This window comes from Phoenix dactylifera, chromosome 5, assembly GCF_009389715.1.
Source record: "Phoenix dactylifera cultivar Barhee BC4 chromosome 5, palm_55x_up_171113_PBpolish2nd_filt_p, whole genome shotgun sequence".
Classification (NCBI taxonomy): domain Eukaryota; kingdom Viridiplantae; phylum Streptophyta; class Magnoliopsida; order Arecales; family Arecaceae; genus Phoenix; species Phoenix dactylifera.
This window is the reverse complement of record NC_052396.1, coordinates 17,505,752-17,531,382: the sequence shown is the minus strand read 5'-3', so window position 1 is coordinate 17,531,382 and position 25,631 is coordinate 17,505,752. Positions and strand designations below refer to the sequence as shown.

Here is a 25,631-nt window from a genome sequence, read left to right as displayed (position 1 = left end):
ACTGTGCATGGGCGAGAGGTGTTTGGAGGCTGACTGGGATACCGGAGGATACCTGGAGGAGTAGGGAGTTTTACTTGGAGGAGGTTCGGCTTTGGGCGGGTTCTACTCAGATGCGGGGATTGGCTATTAGGGCGTCCTGCACAGCGTACCAGATATGGCTGGCCAGGAACGCCCGGGTGTTTTGTCAGCGTCGGCTGTCCCTACGGTTTGTGATGGAGCGGGCCTGTGCTCAGGCGACAGAGATTATCCAGGCAGAGCCAGCTCATAGACCTTTGATAGCTCGGAACATCTGGGGATCCCATAGTGCTTCGGCAGCTCCACACAGGGTATTCTTTACCTGGGAGCCCCCACCCCCGAGTTTCCTCAAGGTCAATTTTGATGGTTCAGTCTTGGACGGTGGTAGGAGGGGAGGGGCCGGTTTTGTTGTTAGGGGCCCGAGGTCGGATGTGGTGGCAGCAGGGGGCCGTCAGATTTTTGATATCTCTGTCCCAGGGGCAGAGTTGCGAGCGGCCTGGTTGGGCTTGTTCTATGTGCGGCGAGTACTTCGGGCGAGTTCGGTCCTTCTGGAGGGCGACTCGGCTACGGTGATCAGCTGGATTCGTAGGGGCCCGGTCGGTCACGGAGATGCTCATCCTCTGCTTCGTGACATATGGATGATGGTGAGGGAGGGTGTTACGCTACAGGCTATGCATGTATATCGTGAGGCCAATGGGGCGGCCGATTGGGTGGCCGCGTTTGTTGCGAGCCACTCTGGAGGCACCCTATGGGCTGGGGAGAGAGAGATGCCCGGAGCTCTTCGGGACATTTTGTATTCTGACTCTTTAGGGTGTATTCGTACCCGTGAGGTATGAATAACCCGCTTAAGCAAAAAAAAAAAAAAAAACTGGGCAAATTTAGAAATTCATGTCCTGATCCACCATCCTTTCTTTTAATGTAAATCAATTCTGCTACTCATTTGGTAATCTAAGGTGGGATATGCCCCATTGCTGGTTCTATATCATAAAATTAGTCACTTACTGAAACCTTTTGTTAATTCTTGCTTTTGCTCTTCTTTGAGCACTTGTACATGGTCTATTGATTAGAGTTTTCTCACAGTATTTTGGGGTAAATAGCTACAAGAACTAAATTGAGACAAATATCCAACTGTCTGACTCGACAAGCAGGAAAGAGGAAGTATGGGGTTATACAAGATAAATTCTAATTTTAACTAAACTTTATGTTTATACCTTTGAATATTATTTGTTGAAATATTAAGAAGATATTGTTTGTTAAGATCTTTCGAGATATATATATATATATATATATATATATATATATATATATATATATATATATATATATATATATATATATATATATATATATATATATATATATATATATATATATATATATGTTTCTTATTCAAACTTTCTAATTAGCTGAAAAAATATAAGAAAAATAATGTCTTATAAAGTTATTTTAATACCTACATTATTGGCTAATAACTAGAAAGAATAAATACTCACTTCTGCGTGAAAAATAGAGGGTCAAAGTCATTGTTTGAAGGATTCAATTCTCTGCCACCTTTTAAAAGTGGCAACCACAAGTATCCAAGTGTCTGATAGATATCCAACATGACTAAGTATCCGACATGATTTTTTTGGAGCCAGAGATGGGGGTCCCAGTAACACTTTGTTGGTTTTAGGAGGTAATCTGCAATCATCTCGAGTCTTTATCTTTAAAGTCATGAACCAATAGAAAGAAAAATTTGATAGGATCATATTTGAGCTCTTCTGCTTATCACATATCTACCATAATGAATCCTTCCCTTCCGGGGGCAAATCCTCATTCCAGACCTAACTCAAAAAAACATTTGATAAATAGACCATGACGATATACACTCCTCAAGAAGATGATCGAAAGTTGATAGTTTTTGAGTATTGATCATATTTGCTTGTGGCTAGTACTGATGAAGTCCTTCTTCTGCAACCATGCATGGACAGAGGCATTAAAATTGGAATTCCAAAGACAATGAGCCAATATATCATAATACGAATACAAAGCTATTGAGAAAACTGTACTTGTCAATCAACTTTGGTACTATTTGACTTGAGAGAGTGAAAGCCTATATGCTACTTTGCTCTTCATATACGATAAGGGACCAATATTACATAAATATTGGAATTTTTATTGCTTTTGCATGATTATGTTAGCTGATAGTGGTGCATGTTCTAGGGGCTTCTGAATTTAGTCTCATATCGACCAAGTAGCGGAAAGGCTTGTGCCTTAAATGTGGGGGGCTCAAAGCATTTCCTCGGAAGGCGTCTTTTGTGGGGCAAAACCGTGAGGGGTGGCTCCCACCGCGAGCTTAGGAGCTTAGGGTCTTTTGTGGGACCTTCCCGCTTGGGGGGCTGTGTTCTAGGGGCTTCCGAATTTAGTCCCATATCGACTAAGTAGCGGAAAGGTCTGTGCCTTAAATGTGGGGGGCTCAAAGCTTTTTCTCGGGAGGTGTCTTTTGTAGGGCGAAACCGTGAGGGGTGGCTCCCACTGCGAGCTTAGCACCCAGTGCGGTCTACGATCCCCAAAGCGGACAATACCTTTCGAGGGACGCAGCTCGCTTTTCTTGCTCGGCTCGGTATGGGACTATGCTATTGATCGGGTCACCCCGGCAACAGATGGCGCGCCAGGTAGGGGCCCCGACCGGCACAGGACCTTCCCGCTAGGGGGCAGTGTTCTAGAGGTTTCCAAATTTAGTCCCATATCGACCAAGTAACGGAAAGCTTTGTGCCTTAAATGTGGGGGCTCAAAGCCTTTCCTTGGGAGGCGCCTTTTTGTGGGGCAAAACCGTGAGGGATGGCTCCCACCGCGAGTTTAGCCCCCAGTACGGTCTACGATCCCCAAAGCGGACAATACCTTCCGAGGGGCGCAGCTCGCTTTTCCTATTCGGCTCGGTGTGGGATTATGCTGTTGACCGGGTCACCCCGGCAACAGTGCATACTAAGTCAAGAATTTACCGACAAAAATAAGGGAGCAAAAGCCAAGAATATCCATTTTTTGTTGGTATGGTAAAATGAGAATTTCTTCTCTTGCTCCTCAATTGCAAGGTCTCATATTGAGTCACTAGAAGGTAAGCCTCTCTACCTGTCAACTGCCCTTCTAATTCTCATGGCATGCACTCTTTTGCATAAAGATGCATAAATTACAAACCCGCCAAGAATTTATAGAAGGTTGATGCAAGATTGAGGCCTTATTGCAAACCATTCTTAGTTTTTCATAATGCTTGATCATACAGTGATACCGGTGTAGATGGAATAGAGCTTATTAGATAAAATTAAGCATCAATACTATCTTTTGTTACATAGCAGCAAGGTTATAGATACAGATTTTTTTTTCCCTCGCACCCTTCGCCATCAAGTTGATCAAGTGCGTTATAAGCTATTGATTTTATCATGAATGATAATATGAACAATATTAGAATGACCATGACAGGATCTTACTTTTCTTTGTAGATTGTAGTACCATCAATATGGTGTACTAATTATATTTAGGATAGTATTTCAATGTGACCTGTTGGCATACAACTAAGTTTTTGTAATAACTCTGTATCTCACCCAAAATGGCTGCATCCACACAGTTTCAAAGTAGCCCGACAACAAGTCTTAAGAGATTGATAGGATATTGGTCAGTGATAGTATTAACAATCTGTTGTTGAATTCTTTCTTAAGCCGTTTAGCATTTCGGTTCGAGAGGCCAAGATGCTAGTGAATTCTTTCTGCAGCTAAAGTTAGTTGATTTGTGGCTTTGATACTTGATTTATTATCTCAAATATATCTCAGATGTACCTCATGATCTCGTCTCTTTTCGCTCCTAGTCCTGTGTTGCAATCTTCCTGGGAAATTCGTTCCATCTCTTCGCTTTAAGGCTCCTGAGCTCCCGACCCATGAGTTCCTGCACCTACCAGCCACAGAAGCTAAACTTAAGCACGAGTATTATAGTTCTCCCTCCACTTCAAGATGCATGGCTTCCTTAAATGCAAATATAAGAAGTCTGAAGGTAGTAATTAATTCTCGTAATGTTGAGGTAATAGGTCTAGTGCCATCTTAGGCAGATAAAAAAAACTCTGTCAGAAAATGCTGTTCTGCTTCAGAGAAACAACCAGACTGAACGCAAAAGTCCAACCAACTTATTCTACTCTCTCTCTTTCCATTTGGTTTGGTTCTTTTCCCAGGCGCAACCCATTGCTTCCAGATATTTGAATTAAGATACCATATGCTGATGCACACTCCGGAGCCAAAACCAACTAGGCCCAATACTTTTAAGGCCCAATTAGGGGTGTTGGGCCAGATTTTTTAGTGGGCCGTACTGGACCCATGGGTGGCAGCTGGGGAGGGCTGCCACCTCATGCTGAGGGTGAGTTGACAGGGCCCTAGCTGGCCGGCTGAGGGAGGGCTAGCTCTTAGGGGCCCTCAATCATGCAAAACGGAAGCTCGCCACCTTGCACCCCTGTGGCAAGACCACGCCCAGTGGCAGAGGAAGGGGGGTAGCTGGAAGCTCCCGGAGCCAGGAGGGAGGAGAAGACGGGACCTCACTGAGGGGCCCTTGACCATGCAAAACAGGAGCCCACCACCTCTCACCCTTGCTGGCAACCAATCCCGGCTGGCCTGAGACAAGGGGGGCAGCTGGAAGCTCCCGGAGTAAGGGGGAAGGAGAGGATGGGACCTCTCAGACGGGGTCTCATCCCTTAAACGAGATCATTTAAGCCCTCAGCCTTTAACCCAGTTACTATACCCACTATCCCCTAAGCCCCCTGGAACACTAAACCAGAGAGCCGGACCCCTGAAGCCGGTGGTTGAAGAATCCTTGGAGCCGGAGGTTCAGAAAGGAGGGAGCTTGCTAAGGTGGTACTGCCCGACTGCAATCGGCCAAAGCAAGGAAAGGGGCACTGTGAATAAGGTTTTAAGTAAGAAAAGGGTGGAAAAACCCCTCTGTGAGGTGTTTTCCTCTCTGTTTCAACAATGAAGCAGGGGGGAGGAGACCGGCACAGGTGAGAAGACCGGCACGGGGGGAGACGGAAAAAGGGCCACGGGCCAGACCCACAAGCCGCGGGCCGGACTCACAAGCTGTGGGCCGATCTGAGTATGGCCCGGGCCTAGACCAAGGCCCGTTATTCATCCGGGCCGAGCCCAACCAGACTCGACCTGCGGGTGAACAGGGCACCGCATCATCGGCTGCGGTTACCTTAAGGCTCAGGGGCGGCCACGAGCCTCTAAGTCTGGCCGAGCCGGCAACAGACGCGGCCACGAGGCCGCCAGCCCCAGCCAAGCCCCCACCTCTTCTCCGACGAAGAGATGGTGGCGCCGTTTTAGAAAAAAAAAAAAGAAGAGAAAAAGTTTACCAAACCCTTGAGGCTTCATCCTCGGATGGCAACCTTACCTCACCGTGGTCGGAGCAGATGAGGACATCCCGGAGGAGATCCGACCCCGGCTCCACCTCCCAGCTCAACTCCTCTTCTTCGACATCACTTTGGAGAAGAGGAAGGGTCGGCCTTCCATCCACCGCTGCCCCGAGGGGAAGCTCCGCCTCGGCCGGTGGATCGGGGGAGCCTCATCTCCCCGTCGCCTGCGAGAGGAAAGAGAGGAGCCGGAAGGCGGCGAGGAAAGAGGAAGGGGCCGGAGGAGGAGGAGGAGGCCGGAGATTTCGGCCGGAGCGGCGAGGGCTTCGGTGGAGACGAAGGAGAGAACGAGAGAGAGGGAGAGACCGGAAGGAAGAAGAGGTCGTGGATTCGGCCGGAGGAGGGAAAGAAGACCGAGAGATCGGCCAGAGCAACTAAGGTTCCGGTGGGAACGAAGGGAATAAGAGAGAGAAGGAGCGGCCGAAAGAGAGAGAGGGGAGCGAGAGATGAAGAGGCAAAGCCTCTGGAAGGTCGGAGAAAGACCCTCTTAGCGGGTTGGATCCGAATCCGAATTCGCAACCCATTAAGCCCAAAAAAAAGGAAAAAAGAAAAAGAAAATGAGTTTAGCCAAATTTGACTAAATCCGAGCCCAATCAGATTGGGACGAGCCCAAACTGTAAAATTGAACCAAATCTAGCCCAATTTGAACTGGGTCCGAACCCAATTAGGCTGGGTTAGTCCCAGCAGACCCAACTAAGACCCAGTTCAAGCCCAATTCAACTAACCAGAGGCCTAATTGGCCACAGGCTGACCCTGGCATAGGCCCAAATGGACCACATTGATCCTAAACCCAAAATTTAACTTAGGATTAAGCCTATTGACCAAATTAGAAGGCTCCAACATGGGTAAATTGGACTTGGGCCAAATCCTTGGAGAGGATCCAAACAAGTAAACTCATAATTTAAACTGAGAAATTATGTATTAAACAAACGGAGAATAATGTGATCCCTATGATGTTGTGCAAGGTGATTAAGGATCCGTCATCTGGACTGGTCAAACATGGGAAAGCGAATTACTGTAGGTAACTTGTCTTAATCTTATCATGGATCATGTATACAAGTGGTATGTTTTAGTCATAGAAATTATGGTTATGCATACATCATGCTTATACAGATTTTAAAATATTATGCATATAAGATGATTGGGATTTCGTTACCATAATTGCACTTAATATAGTAATTATGGTATAAGTATAAAATAAGATGATGAATTGCCTCTAGCTAAGTGTACCACTTGCAAGAAGTACTATGTATGGACTCTTAGATGCTACGGGCTGAAAGCAACTGAGCTCGCCCCGCCAGTGGCCGTAGAATAACTGAGCTCACCCCGCCAGTGACCGTACAATAACTGAGCTCGCCCCGCCGGTGGCCGATAATGACTCCGTCGTAGCGTCGGAGAGTGTAAACCACGGCACGCCGGTATACGGTCTTACAGTGTATATTTATATGAAGATTTTTGATAATATACATAACATGATTATTGATTCAGTATGAATATTTTATCATGATGAATTGTTAGGTAAGGTGCATGTTAGCTTCTCAAACCCTGCATGAACATGTTTAGTACTATACTAGATCTGGTAAGATTATGCAGGATTACTTACTGAGCCGTGTAGCTCATACCATTCTATTGGTATTTTCTTTCAGATCCTCACCACTGATAACAGTTAGAGACGTTCCTATTTTGTATCAGGGCTTCTCTCTTTTGGGGTAAAGCAAAAATACTTTTGTATACATAAACTGTATAGAAGCTTTATGTTTTGTACCACTCAGTATGTTGTAATAGAACTACTTTAATATATGAAAGTTCGAATGGTTTGACTACCCTATTTACCCATGTATGAGGCTTCGTGCTATTGTGGGTGGTAGTCGACAATAGCACGGCCGTGTCACGGACCGGATACGGGGCGTGACATTCGGTGGTATCAGAGTTGTAGGTTTAACAAAAATATAACCGTAAAAATCTGGGGTAATAGGTAGTTAAGAGTATCATAATATATTAAGATTGTCATAATACATTAGTCAAAGAAAGCAATTTATTTCAGTCTCATCCTAAACTTTTGACTGCTAGGTAGCTATAAGGAATATGGAGGACGAAGGAGATATGAGAGCACTTTTTCCAGACCCTAGTATACAATCATGGGCACACACCCCAGACCCTAGCATACAATCATAGGCACACACCCCAGACCCTGTGGCAACGCAAGCAAACCTGGCAAGGGTGTGCCAGATAATTGCACAACTGCTTCAGCAACAACAACAGATGCAGTTGACTGTCAGGCCTATACAACCGATGGAATCTCATTATGAGAGATTCCGCAGGCTGAACCCACCACAGTTTGATGGTGGATCGGATCCTGTGGCAGCCGAGACTTGGATCCGAGAGATAGAGAAGATGTATCGAGCACTCCGATTTCCTGAGGAAGTAAAAGTTGGACCCATGAAACTCTACTACCCTCCGAGATCACTATAACCACCTCCTGGGTACATACATGGAAGACATCCAACCTACAGGAGCCCTGCGCCCAAGTGACAATGATGCCACTCGACAACCCCTGAGACTCCACTGCATAAAATCCCCACGACCGAGAAACCACTCTCCTAGCCTTCTGTAGGCTCCTCCCTGATAACCGGATCTCAAACAACACACATATATCCGGACTATGCTGCTGCACAATCTTGCGAAAAGCCGGAGCAAAGAAGGGCTTCTCCACGCCACGTCAGTTCCATAAGATAACCTTCATTGGTCACCTAAGGATACATCACAACCCCCTACCTCGGGGTTGCAATCATGAAACATCGCCTCTTCTATAGCCCCTCCACTCTCCAAGCCTGCAGGACTCACTCCCTTTGCTGCAGCCATCATCTGGATCAATATTCGATGGTGATCCCCTCCATCGCCGGGTTGTGCCAAATGGCACGCTAAGTCTCCAGTGGCTTCATCTGTTGCCGCAGGGCCCTCTGTCATCCCCCCTCTTGGCTCTGTCCTGAGACCACCAACATTCTTGATGAAGCTTGATTCACCCGCTGCCTTCTTCCCCATTCCCAGCTCAAAGGCCAACCCAGAGGCACTGCTCTCCTTGAGATGATCCCCACTGTGCCCCCGTGCCATATGGCACGCACTGTGAGTTGAAGCTTCCCCCAAGCTGGTTGCATCCTCTGCCCCCGCACCGGACCCAAAGCCTCTAGCCGCTCCGTCGTGACACTCCACCATCGGGTCAGGGCCAGCACCGGACAACCCCGCTACAAAATATCTTGGAACTTTTCCAACAAACGATCAAGTGCTGATTTTGCTCCTTCACCACACCTGGCCGGAATCTCCCCCTTCTTTTTGTTAGGTTCTCGCATCCCGTCGAGTTTGATCCACCTTCCGTCACACAGGAACTCCATCTTCAGCTCCAAGAAATCCCAAATAATTGGCCCAAGAGTCTTAAGTCATTAAGTTCCTAGCACCAATCCATATCCCTCCAATGGAAGAACAAAAAGATCCACTTGGAAATTGAAGTGCTGCATTGTTAAGGGTACATCAGTACGCAAGCCTTCACTCTCCAATCTCTCTCCCGATGCCACCATCACGCCTAATGACTTCTTGCAACATGGCTGTAATCCCGTTCTCTGTGCTACCTCCTTACTCACAAAATTATGAGTACTCCTAGAATCAATTAAGGCAATGATGACAGTACCTCCAATACTCCCAAGTATCTTCATGGTGTCAGGAGCATCAGATCCATTCATAGCATGCAACTAAATTTTGGGTACTTCATCATCTTCATCATGATCTTCCTCTTCATCCTCCACGACTTTGTCTTCTTCATCACCTTGTTATGCTTCAATCATAAAGAGTCGCTTGCAACGATGCCCAGAGCCATATTTCTCATTGTAGCAAAAACATAAGCACTTTTCTTGCCGCTCCTTCAATTCTGCAGGTGTCAAGCGCTTCACAAGCAGATTGGACCCTTCGGGGTCTTGGGATGTCTCTTCCCGGTCCGTCCGAGCCCTGCTTCTTTCTTGATTTGCTACCAACTGAAAGAGCTCGGTGATACAATTAGATAGAGACTGAAAGTTCTGTTCTATCCGCTCCATTTGTTCATCCATGCCCAGGCTCTGATACCACTTTGGTATAGACTTGCTGGACGTGGTCGGTTGAGGACCTATATCGGATCGAATAGAGTGCAGAAGAAGAATATAGTAGCTACTTCGAGGGAGCTAGGCCTCCTTAGATTGCAATAATGCAAAGGAAAACACTTTTGTGATATTTATTCATCATGCAGGAAGATTATATAATCTCTTACAATGCTCTAATAGAGGAAACTACAATTCAGTTGAACCATTATACTGTAAATATAGATAGAATCTAACCAACTAATTATTGGCAATCCTGCCTAACCAACTAATTATTGCTTCTCAATTAGATCTTCTAAACTAGTAAAAGCCAGCGCATAACAGAAGAACATTGCAAATTGAGACTCCTTAACATCCAACATAATCCAACTATTCGACTAAATTGTTCTCCAACAGGGCAGAATACACCGAACCTGTCTGACTGTGAGTGCGATACCCAACTAGTTAGTCTCATAGATTTCAGACCTTCGCTGAAGGCTTGCAAGGAGGAAGAGTGTAGTCGATGGATTGCAAGAAGCTGAAGTACGCGTATTTGATATCAAATTGCATGTCGTACCCTGTGACAGCCAACAATTTTTTTTTCTTTTTGTTCAATGGTAAGGAACAAAGAGGATGCCATGCATTTCGAGCAACACTAGATACTTACAGTAGTTGACGGCAATGGTCCGCCCATGGCGGTCAGGCGTTTGCCTCACATGATGAAACCACATGCTAGGCCTGGATCACCATAAACAAGTTATAGGAGAGAGTAGGCGATGTTGATGATGGGGGCGGAGAGGAGGTAATTTACTTACAGGTAGAGGATCTCGCCAGCCTTTACGGTGCATTCGAAAGGCTTGGGGCCGTCAAAGTAGAGGGGGAAGGCCTCCCTCTGCTCCGCCAGGGCCTCGGCCGTCTCCGGGTACGGGTCCACGCTGCACCATGGAACCTGCCTCTCCGGCTGTTCCAGTTCCAAGCGCAACTCCCCCCCATCGTCGAGCACGTAGTGGGCAGCTGGGTAATGGCGGACGTAGAGGCGGTGGACGTCGGTTGGGGGCAGCAGGAGGAAGTGCTTCTCCCCCGTGATGACGGCGTAGAGGTTCTCGTAGTGGTCCTTGTGGAACGACGTCTCCGACCGCCCGTTCCCGATCCAAAGGTTCACGGCCTCCGGGAGGCGGCCGAGCGCCTCGGTGGCCCACGGGACGTCCGGCTCCACGTCCCCCGCCAGCGCCGAGTACTCCGCCCGGAAGCAGTCGTTCTGCTGCTGGGCGTAGGCCACGGTCGGTGACGAGGGCGAGCCGGTGGCGGTGATCAGCTCGAGGGCCTCGGAGAAGTCCATGGAGCGGACGGCGGCGGAGGCGAAGCAGAGGCCGCCCCCCCGGCCGCGGGCGGAAGGGAGGGGGACGAGGGAGTCGGCGCGGCCGTGGGGGGTGAGGTGGACGGAGACGGCGTGGCCGCGGAGGGCGCGGCGGAGGTAGGCGTCGTCGGACCAGAGAGAGACTGCGGGCCAACCGCGGGTGGCGGCTCGGGAGATGAGGCAGGGCTTGTTGGCGGAGACGTAGTCCCGGAGGAAGCGGAGAGGGGATGGGGGCGCGTCGAGGCGGTCCACACAGCCGGAGGTGCCGAGGCTCAGCTCTCTTGCCTCCGCCCACAGATCCCTCAGCCTCCTCTCCTCCCCCATTGCCCTTCGCCCACGCTAGTGACGCTACAGGCCTTTGCTCTCTAATGCAACGGATCCTATACTACCAAACTTAACGTGCCCCAAAGCGCTTGTCCTGCAGAGTTCCAAGTTTGCTGCTAAATTCTGGATCGAGATCGAGATGCTACTCGGCTTGCTTTGAGGTCGGTCAAAAATCGAACTGAATAAAACCGAATGAGATCAAGATAAAGAAAGAATTAAGCTAACTCGCAAGAAACCCATATGCCGAAGAGACCCCCTGGAAAACTGGAGCAACGGTGGGAAATAGCGAAAATTTATAGAAAGGAGTCTCTATGATGAGACTACCTGAGAATCTCCAAGCCACCCTTTTATATAAAATAGAAAATAGAAAGGAGTCTCTAAGATGGTCGGCACCACGTCTACAACGTAATAACAATCTCATACAAGCAACACAACAGTAACCATGCCGACCATGCAATAAATGAGATGTCGCTATAATTTTTGGTCTTTATTGATACGAGCAGAACGATACCTCAGATACCTCAATTCTACCAAAGTTATTCACCTTGGATATTCTGAAGTCAAAGAGGTCAAGATGCTTAGTATTTTCGCCATCAAAATTCTTGCTAAACAAGCAACAAAAAGAACCCTACCAAACCCCACGCATATAATATAAGATGGATGCATTAAGTGGCAAAGAATTCACTAGACTGTTGACTATTGCTGCTACGTCGTCTCAAACCATGGAAAGACTTTGATGGACAAATTTTGTAGTAGAGGGTTAACCTTGATCTTGCTGAGCGCACATGTTCACCCCACAAACTTGTACAAGATCGAGGAGAAATGATGCGGAGAGAACAAAATAATAACAAATTTCAACATACGTGTAAAAAATGGATACGACATGTACAAGAATGGGAGAGTTAAAACTATATCTACAACGATTCTCTCTCAATTGGTTGTATAAACATACATTGAATTTGGACTTCTATAAAAATAATGAGATATATATATATATATATATATATATATATATATATATATATATATATATATATATATATAGGTAAGGCAATTACTTGATGGAGGGCAACATGGGAGTTATGCCCAATCCAGATCCCCCAAAAGAACCCGGCTTCGCATGTTGAACCCTCCCAAAACGCCGGATGTGACGAAGGAGCCTGGCCAAGAAGGTGTTATGGCATATGGTTGAGCTATCGCATACAAGTGCAACATGCTTGCGTGCCCTCGTTATGGCGACGTTCATTCGCCTGCTGTCACCCAGAAATCCAACCGCTCCAAGAATATTAGATCGGACCTGTGGAAAGCCAGAACAGTAGAAGAACTCAATGGCACAATATTTAATTAAGAAGACAGATTGATTGAATGTAATCGAACAAGAATTCAGCACATAAAATGCACGAATGCTCTCGAGCAGAGCTTGATGCACTGCTCAGAAGTTTGCTTGTGATATGGCAAATGATCAAAACAATTCATCTTAGCGATGTCTTTGAGCATTGGCATACAATGTTGGTGTGTTTCAAGTGCATCCTTTACTTTCAACTCATCCATGAGCGTAATCATTATTATAACAAAGAAGCTGGCTTACCTTTTATTCAGACGCCGAACAAGATCAAACTTAACTGCTAACTGTAATAGAGACTCGAACTAATCCATCAGTATAGTTTGGAAATGCATGACATCTTCTTTGTTCCTTAATGTGAATCATCACCAACTAGTAAAGGCTTTTGGGCAGAGAAACAACCATTATGTAACTGGGAATATCTAGTCTCAGGCTGTGCTTGCAGATGCTTAATTCTCAAACCAGGATAGCTCAAAGAAAACTTGCCGCAGCCCATACTCACAAATCGATAAAATACAGGTTAATGCAACAACAGATGCACAAAGTCACAATAAAAAATCAAATGCAGATTAGTCTCCAGCAAGGTCCGCCGTACCGGTACCGGTGGCCGGCCGGACCGGTACGGTACCGGTCCGGTATGTACCGGCTGGTACCGGTCCCGTACCGGCCGGTACGGGCTCCGAACCGGCCGGTACGGGCCCGAACCGGCCGGTACGGGCCCCGAACCGGCCGGTACGGGCCCGAACCGGCCGGTACGGGCCCGAACCGGCCGGTACGGGCCCGAACCGGCCGGTTCGGATAAAAAACCGGGAAATACCGGTTTTTTATCCGTTCCGGTACCGGTCCACGGCCGGACCGGTACGTACCGGCCGGTACGGGCCGGTACGGCATTCCATGGTCTCCAGTGCTAGTGGAAGTGCATAATCAGTTGTTGGACAAATCAGATGATACACTAGTTGTTAACTTGTATATCAAACTGATAGATATATACACAGAAGATATTATACAATAAGGAATTATGATAGGCTGCGAAATCAGGTTCGAATCTCAAATACATGAATATGCAAGATGACGAAGGCCATCAATCAAGCAAATTTATATCAATAGTAGCAATGCAAGATCTCGAAATACTACTTCAAGAGGGGCCAAAAATCAGTTTGTGGCAGCCAATATATCAACCACTGCACACAGCTGGCCCATGCCTCGTGTAATGAGATGTTCTTTGATTCTCAAGCATAAGGCTCCTAGAGAGGGAGCGACATACTAAAAGTGAGTGTTGCGTGAGACCGAGAGCCCGTCTATCATGAATTGGTCGATGTTGTAAGTCAATCTGTTTGGAACTGAGCCCTATCAGTACAATGTTTATAATTTGGAATCCTGAACTTGATATGATAATATAAAGCATAAAAAACACTAACAAAAACGTAAAACATCTGAGGGCCTATTGATATTACAGTAATATTTGTTACACTAGTTGCAGCAATTAAAGTGATTAAGAAACAGTTCAAATGGTACAGACAAGTACAGCTAAGATCTCAAGAGGCAGCAAGGGGGCATAGTCTATTGAAGGATTTAAGAAGAGGAGGATGAAATCTAAGCTAACATGAAAGGAAGTTTTGAGAAAGGACATGGCAGATCCTGCAATAACTTCAAAGGTAGTCACAAACAGGAATAATTTGCATATGGAGTTTTATAAAGCTAACTCAAAATATTTGGAACAACAACTTGATGATCATGGTTATGGATGTGGTTGTGTGCTATACTAGTTATTAACAAAACCACCTACTCCCTTACATTCAAAGAAAGAAAGTAAAGAAAGGTAAACACAAGACTGATAGTTGGCATTTAATGCCACCTCATAAAGACTGCTCGAAAGACTACAAGGTTTAACTGGTATAATATCCGAAAAATGTTTATTATCATGTAGCATTGAGGCTAAAAATGCTAGCGGGAACTCAAAGTGGCAGTTTCAAGTGCCTTGAACTCCTGATAGAGCCTAGATGAAGCCCAAGACATCTACTAGAACCATATTTAAACATGCTGTCCTTGAGGATACGGATTCCTTGTCTTAATCACACAAAGGAATTCCCATATCTTTGAATTGTCAGACGCCTGTAAAAATTCCAATGTAAATAGTTCCAGGCAGTTATAAGGACATTTAAAGTTTCTATCTTATGAATAGTGGACTTAATTCTTGCAGATCTGCTCAAGTATAGACAAATATATGCAACATAGCTTCTGTATTATGTAAGAATAAACCTATATGATAGATATATCTATGAAAATCTTTTTCTAAAAGTGACACTACTGGAAAGCAATAGCGTACCATTGATATAATTACAGCATCAGCCTCCCTCCCCTGAAAGCTGTCTATAGTTGCAGCCTCAACACCAGAAGCTTCTGGAAATTCATCAAGCCTATCCCTCAAAAGCTGTACCTGAGCAATATAAGGTGATTGAACAGCAATGGCAGTTGGAGAGACTCCTGCATAAAAGCATGCAAGTTAAGAGAGCAAGTTAAGCAGATAAAAAATCAGTTATACAGGAAAGAGCGAATAAGAACCCCTATATCGAGCCAGAGAAAGAAGGCATGTCAAAATCCAGGTAGATAACATAAGAACTGGAATAGGATATAAAAATAATTAAAGTGTAAGAAAAGAAAAAGTCAAAATATTGTAGATGCAAAATATAATTTTCAGAGAATCTACACTGAATTTGCAATGTAATTGTAAACTGTGAAATTTGTACGAATAACAAGGTCGTAGGATGCAATAATAATTATGTGTTGGCAACCTGCCCTACTCCAAGTCAACTTTATATGGCTGGTTATGTAGTTAGGATTTGTGCTACAACAAATAAATCACAAATATTGCACTTATCAACAATCAACTGGATGATTTAAAATGATTCTCTTAGTTGATCTAAATTGGCAGAGTACATCAGCAATAATCCGGAGAATAAATATGGTGTACTTGTAAAAAAAATGTTCATATTCATTGCTAGAGTTCGAAGTGAAAACATCATTACATGATTGAATGGCTTAATTAATTCTTACAATTGAAGTGCCAGCATGTATACCAGTATCAATACTTTGGTTACTCATCAGACACTACTAATTCAAGCCCTAAGCTTGTTCAGGGAGGTGAGGAGTATTTATGCCAATTTAATTATTGATACAAGGAAAATCATGAATTCGGACTGATTTCTGCTGAATCTGTTAGAGTTCCTGAAAGTAATGCACATAGCCTTTCGTATGTATGATTGTCAACATATCCAGCCTTCCATAAAGCAAATATACCAATTAAACAAGAAGAGTACAACAATATTCACAAAGGTAAGTTTATATATTTTTACAGGCAACTGAAATAATACAAGGAATTCCTTGTCTTTGAATTGTCGATTTTTAGTAATTATATCAATTGAGTTCAAATAATACAAAAAGGGTTTTGCTACAGTACTTCCATATTATTTTTAATACAAATTAAGTAGTGATCCTAGCCATCAATTGTTAAAGGGTATGCTAGAAAACAAATGGCAACCGGTGGTGGAAGAGGAATTCGGTGGTGGCGGCATAACCTCCTCTTCCACCAGATCTTTGTTCTCCTCGCCTTCCCCCCGCACTTTACTCTTTTCCCCTTCCATCCTCCAAACCCTAACCCTAACTTGATTCCAGTTTCGAGGCCTCATTCCCCATGGCATCCCACTCAAGCCCCACCCCACCTCCTGCTTCTCCTCCAGCTTCTTCATCATTGACTCCTGTATGTATCTACTGCCGGACCAAGACCTCCACCTCCTCCTCCTCCATGGCTGCCTTTGCCGCCTCATCAGCCTCCTCCTCATCAGCCTTCCTGACCAACACACCCTCCAGGAGACCCCAATCCTCTACCCCTTCTTTGAGATTTGCACCTCCACCAACAAGTTCATCACCTCTGCCTCCTCCTCCCGACACTGCTCCCTCCATGGCAAGGACACTATCATCTTCCAACGCCCCTTCCGCAGCGAACCCAACACCCTTCCTGCCCCTTCGCCATGTGCAAGAGCCGCTTTTGTCTGCCTCCTCAACGCCTCCCTCATTGGCAACAACATCTACCTCGCCTACGAGCACTCCCCCAATACCCTCTCTCAAACTACCCCGACAACCCCAACTTTACCCCGTTCTCATCCGCATTCAGCCACCAACCTCGCCTAGGGCCTCGACTACATCCACCACCATTCTACCACTATCCACAACCATATCAAGGCCTCCAACATCCCCATCATCGAGCCGCACTTCTGTGCTAAGATTTGCCACTCCGGTGCCACGCCACAGCCAATGCCGACGTGGACAAGGAGGCGGCAGCGGATGCAAAGATCTCTCCCTCGTCCCCTCCAACTCACAAACTAAAAAGATCGGACAGCTGCCGGATAAAGATCAAGGGGACAAGTGGTTACATGCCATTAGAGCTGCTCGCCGGCAGGAACATCTTGCAGCAGTCTAACATGTACCCCCTCATCATGGTGCTCCTAAAGCTCCTCTTTGATGAGGATCCAATCAAGCATCAGTTTCACAAGAGACAGATTTTGGTTTAATTTTTTTTAAAAAAAACTGAATCTGGTGACTTGTACTACCAGTTATACAGTCATCCATTTAGACCTTTTATTTTTGAATCTATAGTCAAGATTATGTACCTGGAGGAAAATTTAGAAGCACCATAGCAAAACTCTACATAATAGCAGCTCTTCCGAAAATTACCACGAAGAATTTTAATTGTACAAAGAATAACAGACAAGAGAGCAGAAACAAAAAAGGGTATACACACACACACACACACACACACAAAGATTAAAGAATAAATAGCATAGTGGTAAGTCAGCAGGTTCTTATCATGAGAGGGAAGAATATATACCAGAATATATTAGATGGAAGATGTGTTGAGGGAAGAATATATACCAGAATATATTAGATGGAAGATGTGTTGAATGACAATGTCTGCTTCACCTTCATTATAGAAGGAACCCGTGCCAGCCGGATCCAAATGTTCCTCACAACCAACATATAAGCTCCCATATGGCATTCGTGTATCAAGTAAGAGCATTGGGCACTGAGTTATCCATGCAGCCTGTTTGAAACACAGGCCTTGATCAAAGGTGTAGTTTGTAACACAAAATCTTTTCTAAAATCTTTTAAAGAACTTACCATAAAAGATGCTAGGACTTGAGTTACATCTATCAGGATTTTTAATATTAGTAACTTCCTACCGGAAAAACAGAGATCTAAGAATTTCAGACATAGACAGAAGTAAAAACTGAGTGCAAAGTCATATTAAATATTAATGACATAATCACATACTGGAGCTCAAATAAAGAACTAACAGAAAAGGTTGTTATATGTATTGTTAGTTATTACGCAATGGAAATTGACTGCAAGTCGGTAATAGAATGTCACATAGATTCTATTGTATTTAAGAACTCTCCAAGCTTTCATCGCCTTCTGTGGTCAATACAGGCACATCAATAGACGATTCAAAGAAGCCTTTGCACAAAAGAAGGGGATTAAATTATGAATAACACATCCCAACATAAAGTCTTTATCCGTTTATCGACTATTGGGTAAGAAATATCCATTTTCAGAATTCTTAAATGAGTATTGAGAAACATTGCTTTTAATATTACTGACACTTTTTCTAAATTAAAACCAGGAATTTGATCCAGTCATTCTAGGATATTTAATCAACAGTTATGGAAATTAACCAATAAAAGGGCAAAAGACAGATGAAGAGTCTAACATTTTATCAGCATGCCATGTATATGCCACCAGCATTAGTGAAGACATAAAACAAAGGTATTACAAGAACTTAATAATACACACCTTCACAAATGGAGAATCAACAAGAAGATGTGAGGAGACAGTCGGTGAAGATTGCAGCAGTCCATCATACATCTCTTTTGATGCCCAACTGGCTATTGCATTGTGCATTCGATATTGAGTGGTTAATTTTGTGGCTAGCATGCCTTCGTGCAAAGCTGATGCTCTTTCCAGAAGAGATATGCCTAGTCCACCTTCCAAGGCCTTTCTAGATAAAATTATTGGAGCAAGCTGACATTGATCACCTGCCAATATACAGCGTTTTCCTTGCAAAATAGGAATCCAGCAGGATGGTTCAATTGCTTGCCCTGCTTCATCTATAACAACCAGATCAAAGCTGTCCAATCTTCGAATGACAGGATCAGCTGCCCCAGTATTAGTGGAGAGTACTACCTGGGTGCTTGAAAGCACTTCCTTTATGGTATCCCTCTCTTTCTTCTTTAAGGTCTTTCCGAGCTGTTTTAAGAGCTGACGTATACCTGCTGCCAACGAATCATCCTTTAAACAAAGCCTAAGGTCCTTCCTTAGATCTGACTTCTTTCTCTCAAATTCTTTCTTGAAATTTGCAAGCCTATCATTGACAATCTCTCCTAATGATTTTGAAGCCACATTTGCAGATATTCGAGCTGGATTTCCAACTCGTACAATGTCTAGTCCAATATCTGAGAGTCTTTCAACCATGTTATCCACAGCTGCATTTGTTGGAGCTGTCACAAGCACACGTTCACCTTGTTGAACAGCAAGGGCTATCAGCTCCTTAAGCAACCTTGTCTTGCCAGTACCAGGAGGTCCTTGGACTACTAAAAGAGGCCGCCTCTTGTTCAATCCCAAGGCAATAGCTTTTAATTGGGAGTCATCAAATTTCCCCTTCTCTATTAACCGATCAAGTCTTACCTGACTCCATTCGACCAGATGATTCTGCTTCAGCCACATGATATCTTCCTTGTCTCCAAATAATGTAGCAACCACAGCAATCGAGGGATTTTTCTTCTGTAAACCATTCTTCTGTAGCAGCATTAGTGCTTCACAATTGCGCTGCCATTTTGAAAAAACAAAGAAAGTGAATACCAGCATCTCATATGTATATTAATTATCTTCAATTACTATAAACAAACTAACATAATCCTTAAAGCTCTACCAAAGTAATCGAGTCACCTTACAGTCATAATAGCACAAAGCAGCAACTTTGAAACAGGAATTCAGAACACATGAAAAGTATGTTTCATCTTCCTTCATCCTTTACACAACATTGACTTAGATCATCCACAATCATATTGTAACAAAGGGCAGAGAGAAAAATGATCAAATATAGCGAAATAATAATTCATGATAAATTGGAAAAAATGATATTATAATTGGCTATGGAATAATCTAAATTCATGGACCAGCATTTATTCTAGTGAGGTCAACCAAAGAATATGCCTCTAGAGAGGTAAAAAGTGATGTGCTAGTAACTTCAGCAGTCTGCTATAGTTGCTTCTTCGCGCTAGGGGATATGTATCTTTCAATTGTATGCAGTAGTCCTTTGCATTAGATCCAAATATCCAATTATGTACTAGAAATTGATTATAACAAAAAGAAAAGTCCACAACAACTATCACATCTAGAGCGAAAGGTATATTCAGCACACTCCATGGGAGTAACAGGTGGTGCAAAAATTTGCCTCTTTGGACACAGCATATTAAGTCCGCCATGTGTTCTAATACCTCATAAGTAAGTGCATCAGCCAATCCTTGTATACGGTCAATGCGCACACTCTTCCCAAATAGCTTAGAAAAGGTGGGATCTCCATGGCGGGACTCCAGAGCCACAGTAATGCTACAGCCATCCTCACCTAAATTGTTAACAAAGCCTTGCATGCATGAAGTTGCTCCTGCACCCCTGCTATCGCATGTCCTCACACAAACCATGTCCCCTGGAGACAGAGTTGTAGGGGGCAGTCGATGGTTTCCTTCAACTCTAAATAAGACCAAATGCATTCCTCCCAATCCTGTGGACATAAATATTTACGAGTTAATGCTTAGAGAGCTGCAAAAGAACAAAGAATCTGTCATTAAAGAATAGCTGATTCACTGCAATCTAACTAGAAAAATAGAATCAATGATTTTGAGCATTATAAACTGCATTTGTTCCCCTACCCAGACAAGAACCACCACTGATGTTTTATCTGACACACCTCCACTCATTGGTGCTTCCTGCAGCAACATTGTTTAACCTCTGGTGTATGTCAAGAGGAGCAAGTGCCTGCTAAACACTCCAGTACCCCACTAAGCAAACACAATGAAAATGAACTGCTAACACAAAAACAATGGCCACCAAGAACCTTTTTACTGAGACAAATCTACAGGATTATTTTTGAGAGCTAGGGCTAAAGAAACCCAGGCCAAAAATCAGGTGAAGCCAAGACTTGAACCTATGTTGGTACCAACCAACAACGACCTAATCAACTACACTAATTAGCACCCTCAAATCTGAAGGATTATTAAAACACCAAAATGGAAAAAACAAATGTATAGATAATCACAGCATAGCAGATTTATGGAGGAATCTTTAGTTAAATACATTTGAACAAAATGGCAAATTTGATATGGCCCGACAGCCTACTGGCAGACAAGTTAAGCAAGAATCTTAACTCTACATGAGTAAATTAGTGGAGCTAACTGAAGACACTTATCAACCGGCACGGCAATGACCAAAATCTCAGTTTGTTTCTACTGGATTTCTGACACGCATGAGATTCGTAACATTAAAACATACAAGAAAAAGTTTGTGCTCACCAGTAGAAGAGCTAATCGCATTCAAATTGCAGATTGTGTCACACTGCTCTTGTTGCTTCTGTCCGTGGCTTACAAGGTACTCAATTGGTTTCAGTGAGTTGGATTTTTCATCCGGTGTGGGAACAGCATTCAACTCCTCTTGGGTGAATTCAAGCTCTGCATCCCGCTCTATACGAAGGAGGTCTGACATGTTCTTCACAAAGTATGCGATATTGGCCTGTATAGTTTTAGCTTTCTCCAGCTCCATTCCAAGACCACTGTGCACAGGCTTAGCCTGGGGTGGTTTCCGCACTGCTGCTCGATGCTGTGCTGCAATATATATGAATAACTTCGTTAATAAAAGAGACCAAAGAGAAGGGCAAGTAGATATTGATGGAAGATTATCTTGGATTCAATAGTAGTATCAGTTTGCATAGTTTATGGTTGCAGTTTTCTGTTTTGCTTGCATCTGCTCATGAACGCTTAAGGTCTTTAAAGTAATCAAATTTATTTGACCGGATTAATTACTATGATCTTGCCTGAGTTCATTACTAATGGATTGCTTCAGCTTCTGCAACTATTCTACTACTGATCCCAAAATTTTGTTTTTGTTCTACATATAATCCTTGATAGGCACCAATTTATTTTTTTTAATAAGACGAGGAACTACAAACATGAACCTCTGGATACAATAATCAGTTGCGAAATACCATCCAAGGAAAAGCAGAGCAGCTGGAGGATTGGGAGGGGGAGACTGTGACCTGAATTAGCAAATTCTTTGAGGAGCTTCCAGGACTCGGTGGAGCGCCAGTCGGCGAAGACGGCCTGGCGCTGGAGGCCGTGGAGGATGTCTCGGAGCTCGCGCTGGAAGTGGTCAAAGAGAGTGGGGTAGTGAGTACAGGCCTTGAAGCAGAGGGACTCGAGGCCCTTGGGCATGGGGACGGCGTAGAGGTAGGGCTGCGCCTGGATGACGAAAGCGAGGCCCCCGGTGCCGTTGGGGGCGGCGGCGCCGAGGCGCTGCCGGAGCTCGGAGAACTCGCCCTGAATCTCGGCGGAGGCGAAGTCGGAGGCCATGGAGCGCATGCCCTGGCTGATCCAGCGGACCACGCACCTGCCCAGCTCCCGTCGCCCCAGCGGGTCCCCGTTCTGGTAGAGCGTCCCGACGCTGATGGACGCCTCCTCCGCGGAGGGCAAGCATTCTCCCCCCTCCCTCTCTCGCTCCTTCTTCCCCACCACAACTACCACGTCCGTCCTCTTCTTGTTCTTGCTACCGATCAACAAGCGGGTCTTCGATGATGACCGTCGCAATAGTGATGATGAATGCGACGGCCGCGGACGAGGAGGAGAAGGAGATGCCTTTGGTGGCTCCGAACTGCTGCTGCGGATGGGGAGCATGGTGGAGGAGTCATTGAAAGAAGCGATGATCCGCCGCTTTGGGGGCCGGACCGGTGGAAGGAAGCCGATGCTGCTGATGCCGCCACCAGAACCCGCCTTTGCTGCTGCTGCCGCCGCCGCAGATAATCCGCAGCAGCAGCAGCAGGAAGCAGCGGCTTCCATCTCCCAGTCCTCCTCTCTCTCTTTCTCCCCGTCGGTTTCTCTACCCCTTCCTGCCCCTCATTTATCTCTCCCTCCTTCTGCAACCGTTCCCCGAGAGCGGGACTTCCGATCGCCTTATTTCCTTTTCTCTTGGTCTTCTTTTTTCATGGTTACAATTTTTCCTTCCTCTCTCCCTCCGCCGTTGAATCGTGCTCGTGATAGTTGTGGTGAGAGAGGGGCCTACGTACTTCCGCTCCGATGGCAAAAGAGTGGCGGCCCCAAATCTACAGTTTTGGCAGGTAGACACGATGCACCGGCCGGGGAGCCCGGGCCCCCCACCCTTGTCTTTCCCGGCTCCGTCCCCTGGCCCCAGGTGACGCACGAATCCTAGCCGCAAATGCCCCGGGGGACGCGTCCGAAATGCACAAGCCCATTGGCAGAAGGGATTCGACGTGTGCGATCCACACCCTCACTTTGCTCAATTTCCCCCCCTATTTGGGTTCACGGCAACTCTATTTGCTCAATTTCACCACGTCACTTGGCTGTGCATCAATCTTCGCCGCCATGCATCAATTCCCACATATCTTGCCTGTTCAAATCATGATGTTCACGTTCAAATCTACCATAAGTACTATAATTTAATTATAAACATCATAATTTATATATGGTCAGCCCAAATAATTAAGCTCATATTGTGGTATTCTCTAGTCAAATGGATTAATCCAGAATATATTATTTGTATTTTTTAGCATATATAAGTGTTGCTGGAAATTGGACCCGAGGGCGGCCGTCGGCTGAGGAGGAGGAGCTCCGGCGCGAGAATGGCGGGTGGCGGTCCGTCGGCGGGCGGCGTCCTCCAGGAGACCTGCAAAATACCGGTGGCCGGGGTTTCCGGCACCGGCCCTCCGATGCTTAAGTCAAAGGAGGGCTTAATTTTGGAGAAGGAGATGGACTGTATGTAGAAGTCTCAAGCCCTCCCTTGGAAGGACGAAGCCCCCTTTTTAGAGGGAGAAGCTCCCCTTTTATAGGGGGAGTGCCAGGATTACCTGTGATGTGACTGAGCGAATTAATGGGTTACCGTCACGATTCGACGTGGGCGTGGAAATAATGAGTTGCCATGGATGGCCCGTTTCCATCATGGGAGGAGATGGCGTGTAGCCAGAGCTTGCTTGTGGTGCGCAGTGCAGTACATTCTTGGGAATGGTGAGACGTTGATAGTCGTAGCAGGGTATGGTCCCTGGTTGATATGTCGTGGCGTGGTCGGCAAATAAAGTATGGTACGGTGAGGCTGCTGCAGGGCATGGCCGCAGCATGTGGACGACGAGGTCGGCCTTCTGGTCTCGACCTTTTGGTCTCGGCCTTCTGTGCTCGACCTTCTGAGCTCGGCAGCTTTCTGAGCTCGGTAGCCTGCATGAGCTCGGCCTGAATGAGCTCGGCAGCCTTCTGTGCTCGGCCTTCTGAGCTAGGCAGTCTTCTGTGCTCAGCCTTCTGGTCTCGGCCTTTTGGTCTCGGCCTTCTGTGCTCGGCCTTCTGAGCTCGGCAGCCTGCATGAGCTCGACAGCTTTCTAAGCTCGGCCTGAATAAGCTCGGCAGCCTTCTATGCTCGGCCTTTTGAGTTAGGCAACCTTCTGTGCTCGGCCTTCTAGTCTCGGCCTTTTAAACTCGGCCTTCTGTGCTCGGCCTTCTGAGCTCGGCAGCCTGCATGAGCTCGGCCTGAATGAGCTCGGCAGCCTTCTGGTCTCGGCCTTCGGAGCTCGGCCTGGATGAGCTCGGCAGCCTTCTGAGCTCGGCCTTCTGGTCTTGGCCTTCTGAGATCGGCCTGGATGATCTCGGCAGCCTTCTGATTTGGGTGCTTTAATTTGTAGGTGGTCCATTTTTCTCCCAACACTACCCCCCGACTTCCAAGTTCGAGCTGCTTTTTGGCTCGGGCGAAGGAAGTAGTCCAGTCATCGATCATCCTGTAATATAGCCAAATATATATGGAGATATGCGTGCCAAGTAGGGTGTACCTCTCATGCAGTTGGAGTTAAGTGCTTTAGGTCGACTCAGCAGCCTTCTTTGGCTTGTGGTCGACTCAGCAGGGTGCCCCCACTCAGATTGGGGCGTGTTGTCGTATGAGGCGTCGAACGGCGTTGACAGGGCGTCGAACGGCGTTGATATGGCATCGAACGGCGTTGACATGGCATCGAATGTCGTCGAGTGGCGTCGAATGTTGTCGAATGGCGTCGAGTGGCATCGAATGTCGTCGAATGGCGTCGAATGTCGTCGAATGGCGTCGAGTGGCGCCGAATGTCGTCGAATGGCGTCGAGTGGCATCGAATGTCGTCGAATGGCGTCGAGTGGCGTCGAATGTCGTCGAAGGGCGTCGAATGTCGTCAAATTGGCATCCCGAGCTTAGTCGGGGCATCATTGGAGACACATACAGGAGACGGACTTCGTCCGTTGGCGATCGTGCGCCCTTATTTGGAGCGCGGCGATGTTGGAGATAGAGATACCCGTAGGTCGTTTTTTGGATTCTCCGACCTGAAAATAGATAAAACATTGAAATTATTTGAAGCCAAAGTGGCATCCTGTACCTTTTGGAGATATTTTGATGGCTTCCGAACTTCGAAGTCCCTCAGGACTTGACTTAGCACCAGCTTTCTTTGGCTCGATTTTCTGGGGGAGGTGTTCTGCGTTCGGGCTTCTGAGCTCAGGCTTCTGAGCTCGGCAGCCTTCTGAGCCTGGCAGCCTACATGAGCTCGGCCTGGATGAGCTCGACAGCCTTCTGAGCTTAGCAGTCTGCATAAGCTCGGCCTTCTGCATGAGCTCGGTCTTCTGAGCTCGGCTCGGCCTGCATGAGCTCGGCGGGGGCTTCGGTGATGGCGACGCTCTGAAGGAGAGCAACGTCGCGGGCGCCGTCTTGAGGACTTACGCCCGTGAGGAGGGAGTACATGCT

General features: G+C 46.0%; 2 protein-coding genes across 3 annotated transcripts; both read right to left on the bottom strand.

Moving 5' to 3' along the window:
* Positions 1-8,360: 8,360 nt before the first annotated feature.
* LOC103712993 (bifunctional peptidase and (3S)-lysyl hydroxylase Jmjd7) lies at positions 8,361-11,805 on the bottom strand. The gene is made up of 3 exons (XM_008799732.4): positions 10,350-11,805; positions 10,202-10,272; positions 8,361-10,112 (listed from the first exon to the last, which is right to left on the bottom strand). Exons 1-3 carry the CDS (start codon positions 11,213-11,215, stop codon positions 10,015-10,017), a joined length of 1,035 nt encoding a protein of 344 aa, XP_008797954.1. The 5' UTR covers positions 11,216-11,805; the 3' UTR covers positions 8,361-10,014.
* Positions 11,806-12,057: 252 nt separating this feature from the next.
* LOC103712992 (DNA-binding protein SMUBP-2) lies at positions 12,058-22,929 on the bottom strand. Of its 2 annotated transcripts, none has more exons than XM_008799729.3 (7): positions 21,919-22,924; positions 21,179-21,487; positions 20,108-20,391; positions 18,405-19,436; positions 17,487-17,655; positions 14,884-15,041; positions 12,058-12,512 (listed from the first exon to the last, which is right to left on the bottom strand). In XM_008799729.3, the coding sequence occupies exons 1-7, from the start codon at positions 22,712-22,714 to the stop codon at positions 12,270-12,272; spliced, it is 2,991 nt and encodes a 996-aa protein (XP_008797951.2). In that variant the 5' UTR covers positions 22,715-22,924; the 3' UTR covers positions 12,058-12,269. The 2 variants fall into 2 exon arrangements, with proteins under 2 accessions (XP_008797951.2, XP_008797952.2); XM_008799730.4 differs by lacking the exon at positions 12,058-12,512 and adding an exon at positions 13,435-13,887 and having other exon boundaries at positions 21,919-22,929.
* Positions 22,930-25,631: the final 2,702 nt, after the last annotated feature.

Bases quoted from the DNA above. Each gene is read 5' to 3' on its own strand.
- LOC103712993 (XM_008799732.4), bottom strand. From the start codon at position 11,215: ATGGGGGAGGAGAGGAGGCTGAGGGATCTGTGGGCGGAGGCAAGAGAG. The intron at 10,273-10,349 runs GTAAGTAAATTA...ATGGTGATCCAG, and splicing joins GCTGGCGAGATCCTCTACCT to GCCTAGCATGTGGTTTCATC. The intron at 10,113-10,201 runs GTAAGTATCTAG...TGGCTGTCACAG, and splicing joins GACCATTGCCGTCAACTACT to GGTACGACATGCAATTTGAT.
- LOC103712992 (XM_008799729.3), bottom strand. From the start codon at position 22,714: ATGGAAGCCGCTGCTTCCTGCTGCTGCTGCTGCGGATTATCTGCGGCG. The intron at 19,437-20,107 runs GTATTAGAACAC...TCAAAATGGCAG, and splicing joins CTGATGCACTTACTTATGAG to CGCAATTGTGAAGCACTAAT. The intron at 17,656-18,404 runs GTGTGTATTATT...TGTTTCAAACAG, and splicing joins TTGATTCTCCATTTGTGAAG to GCTGCATGGATAACTCAGTG.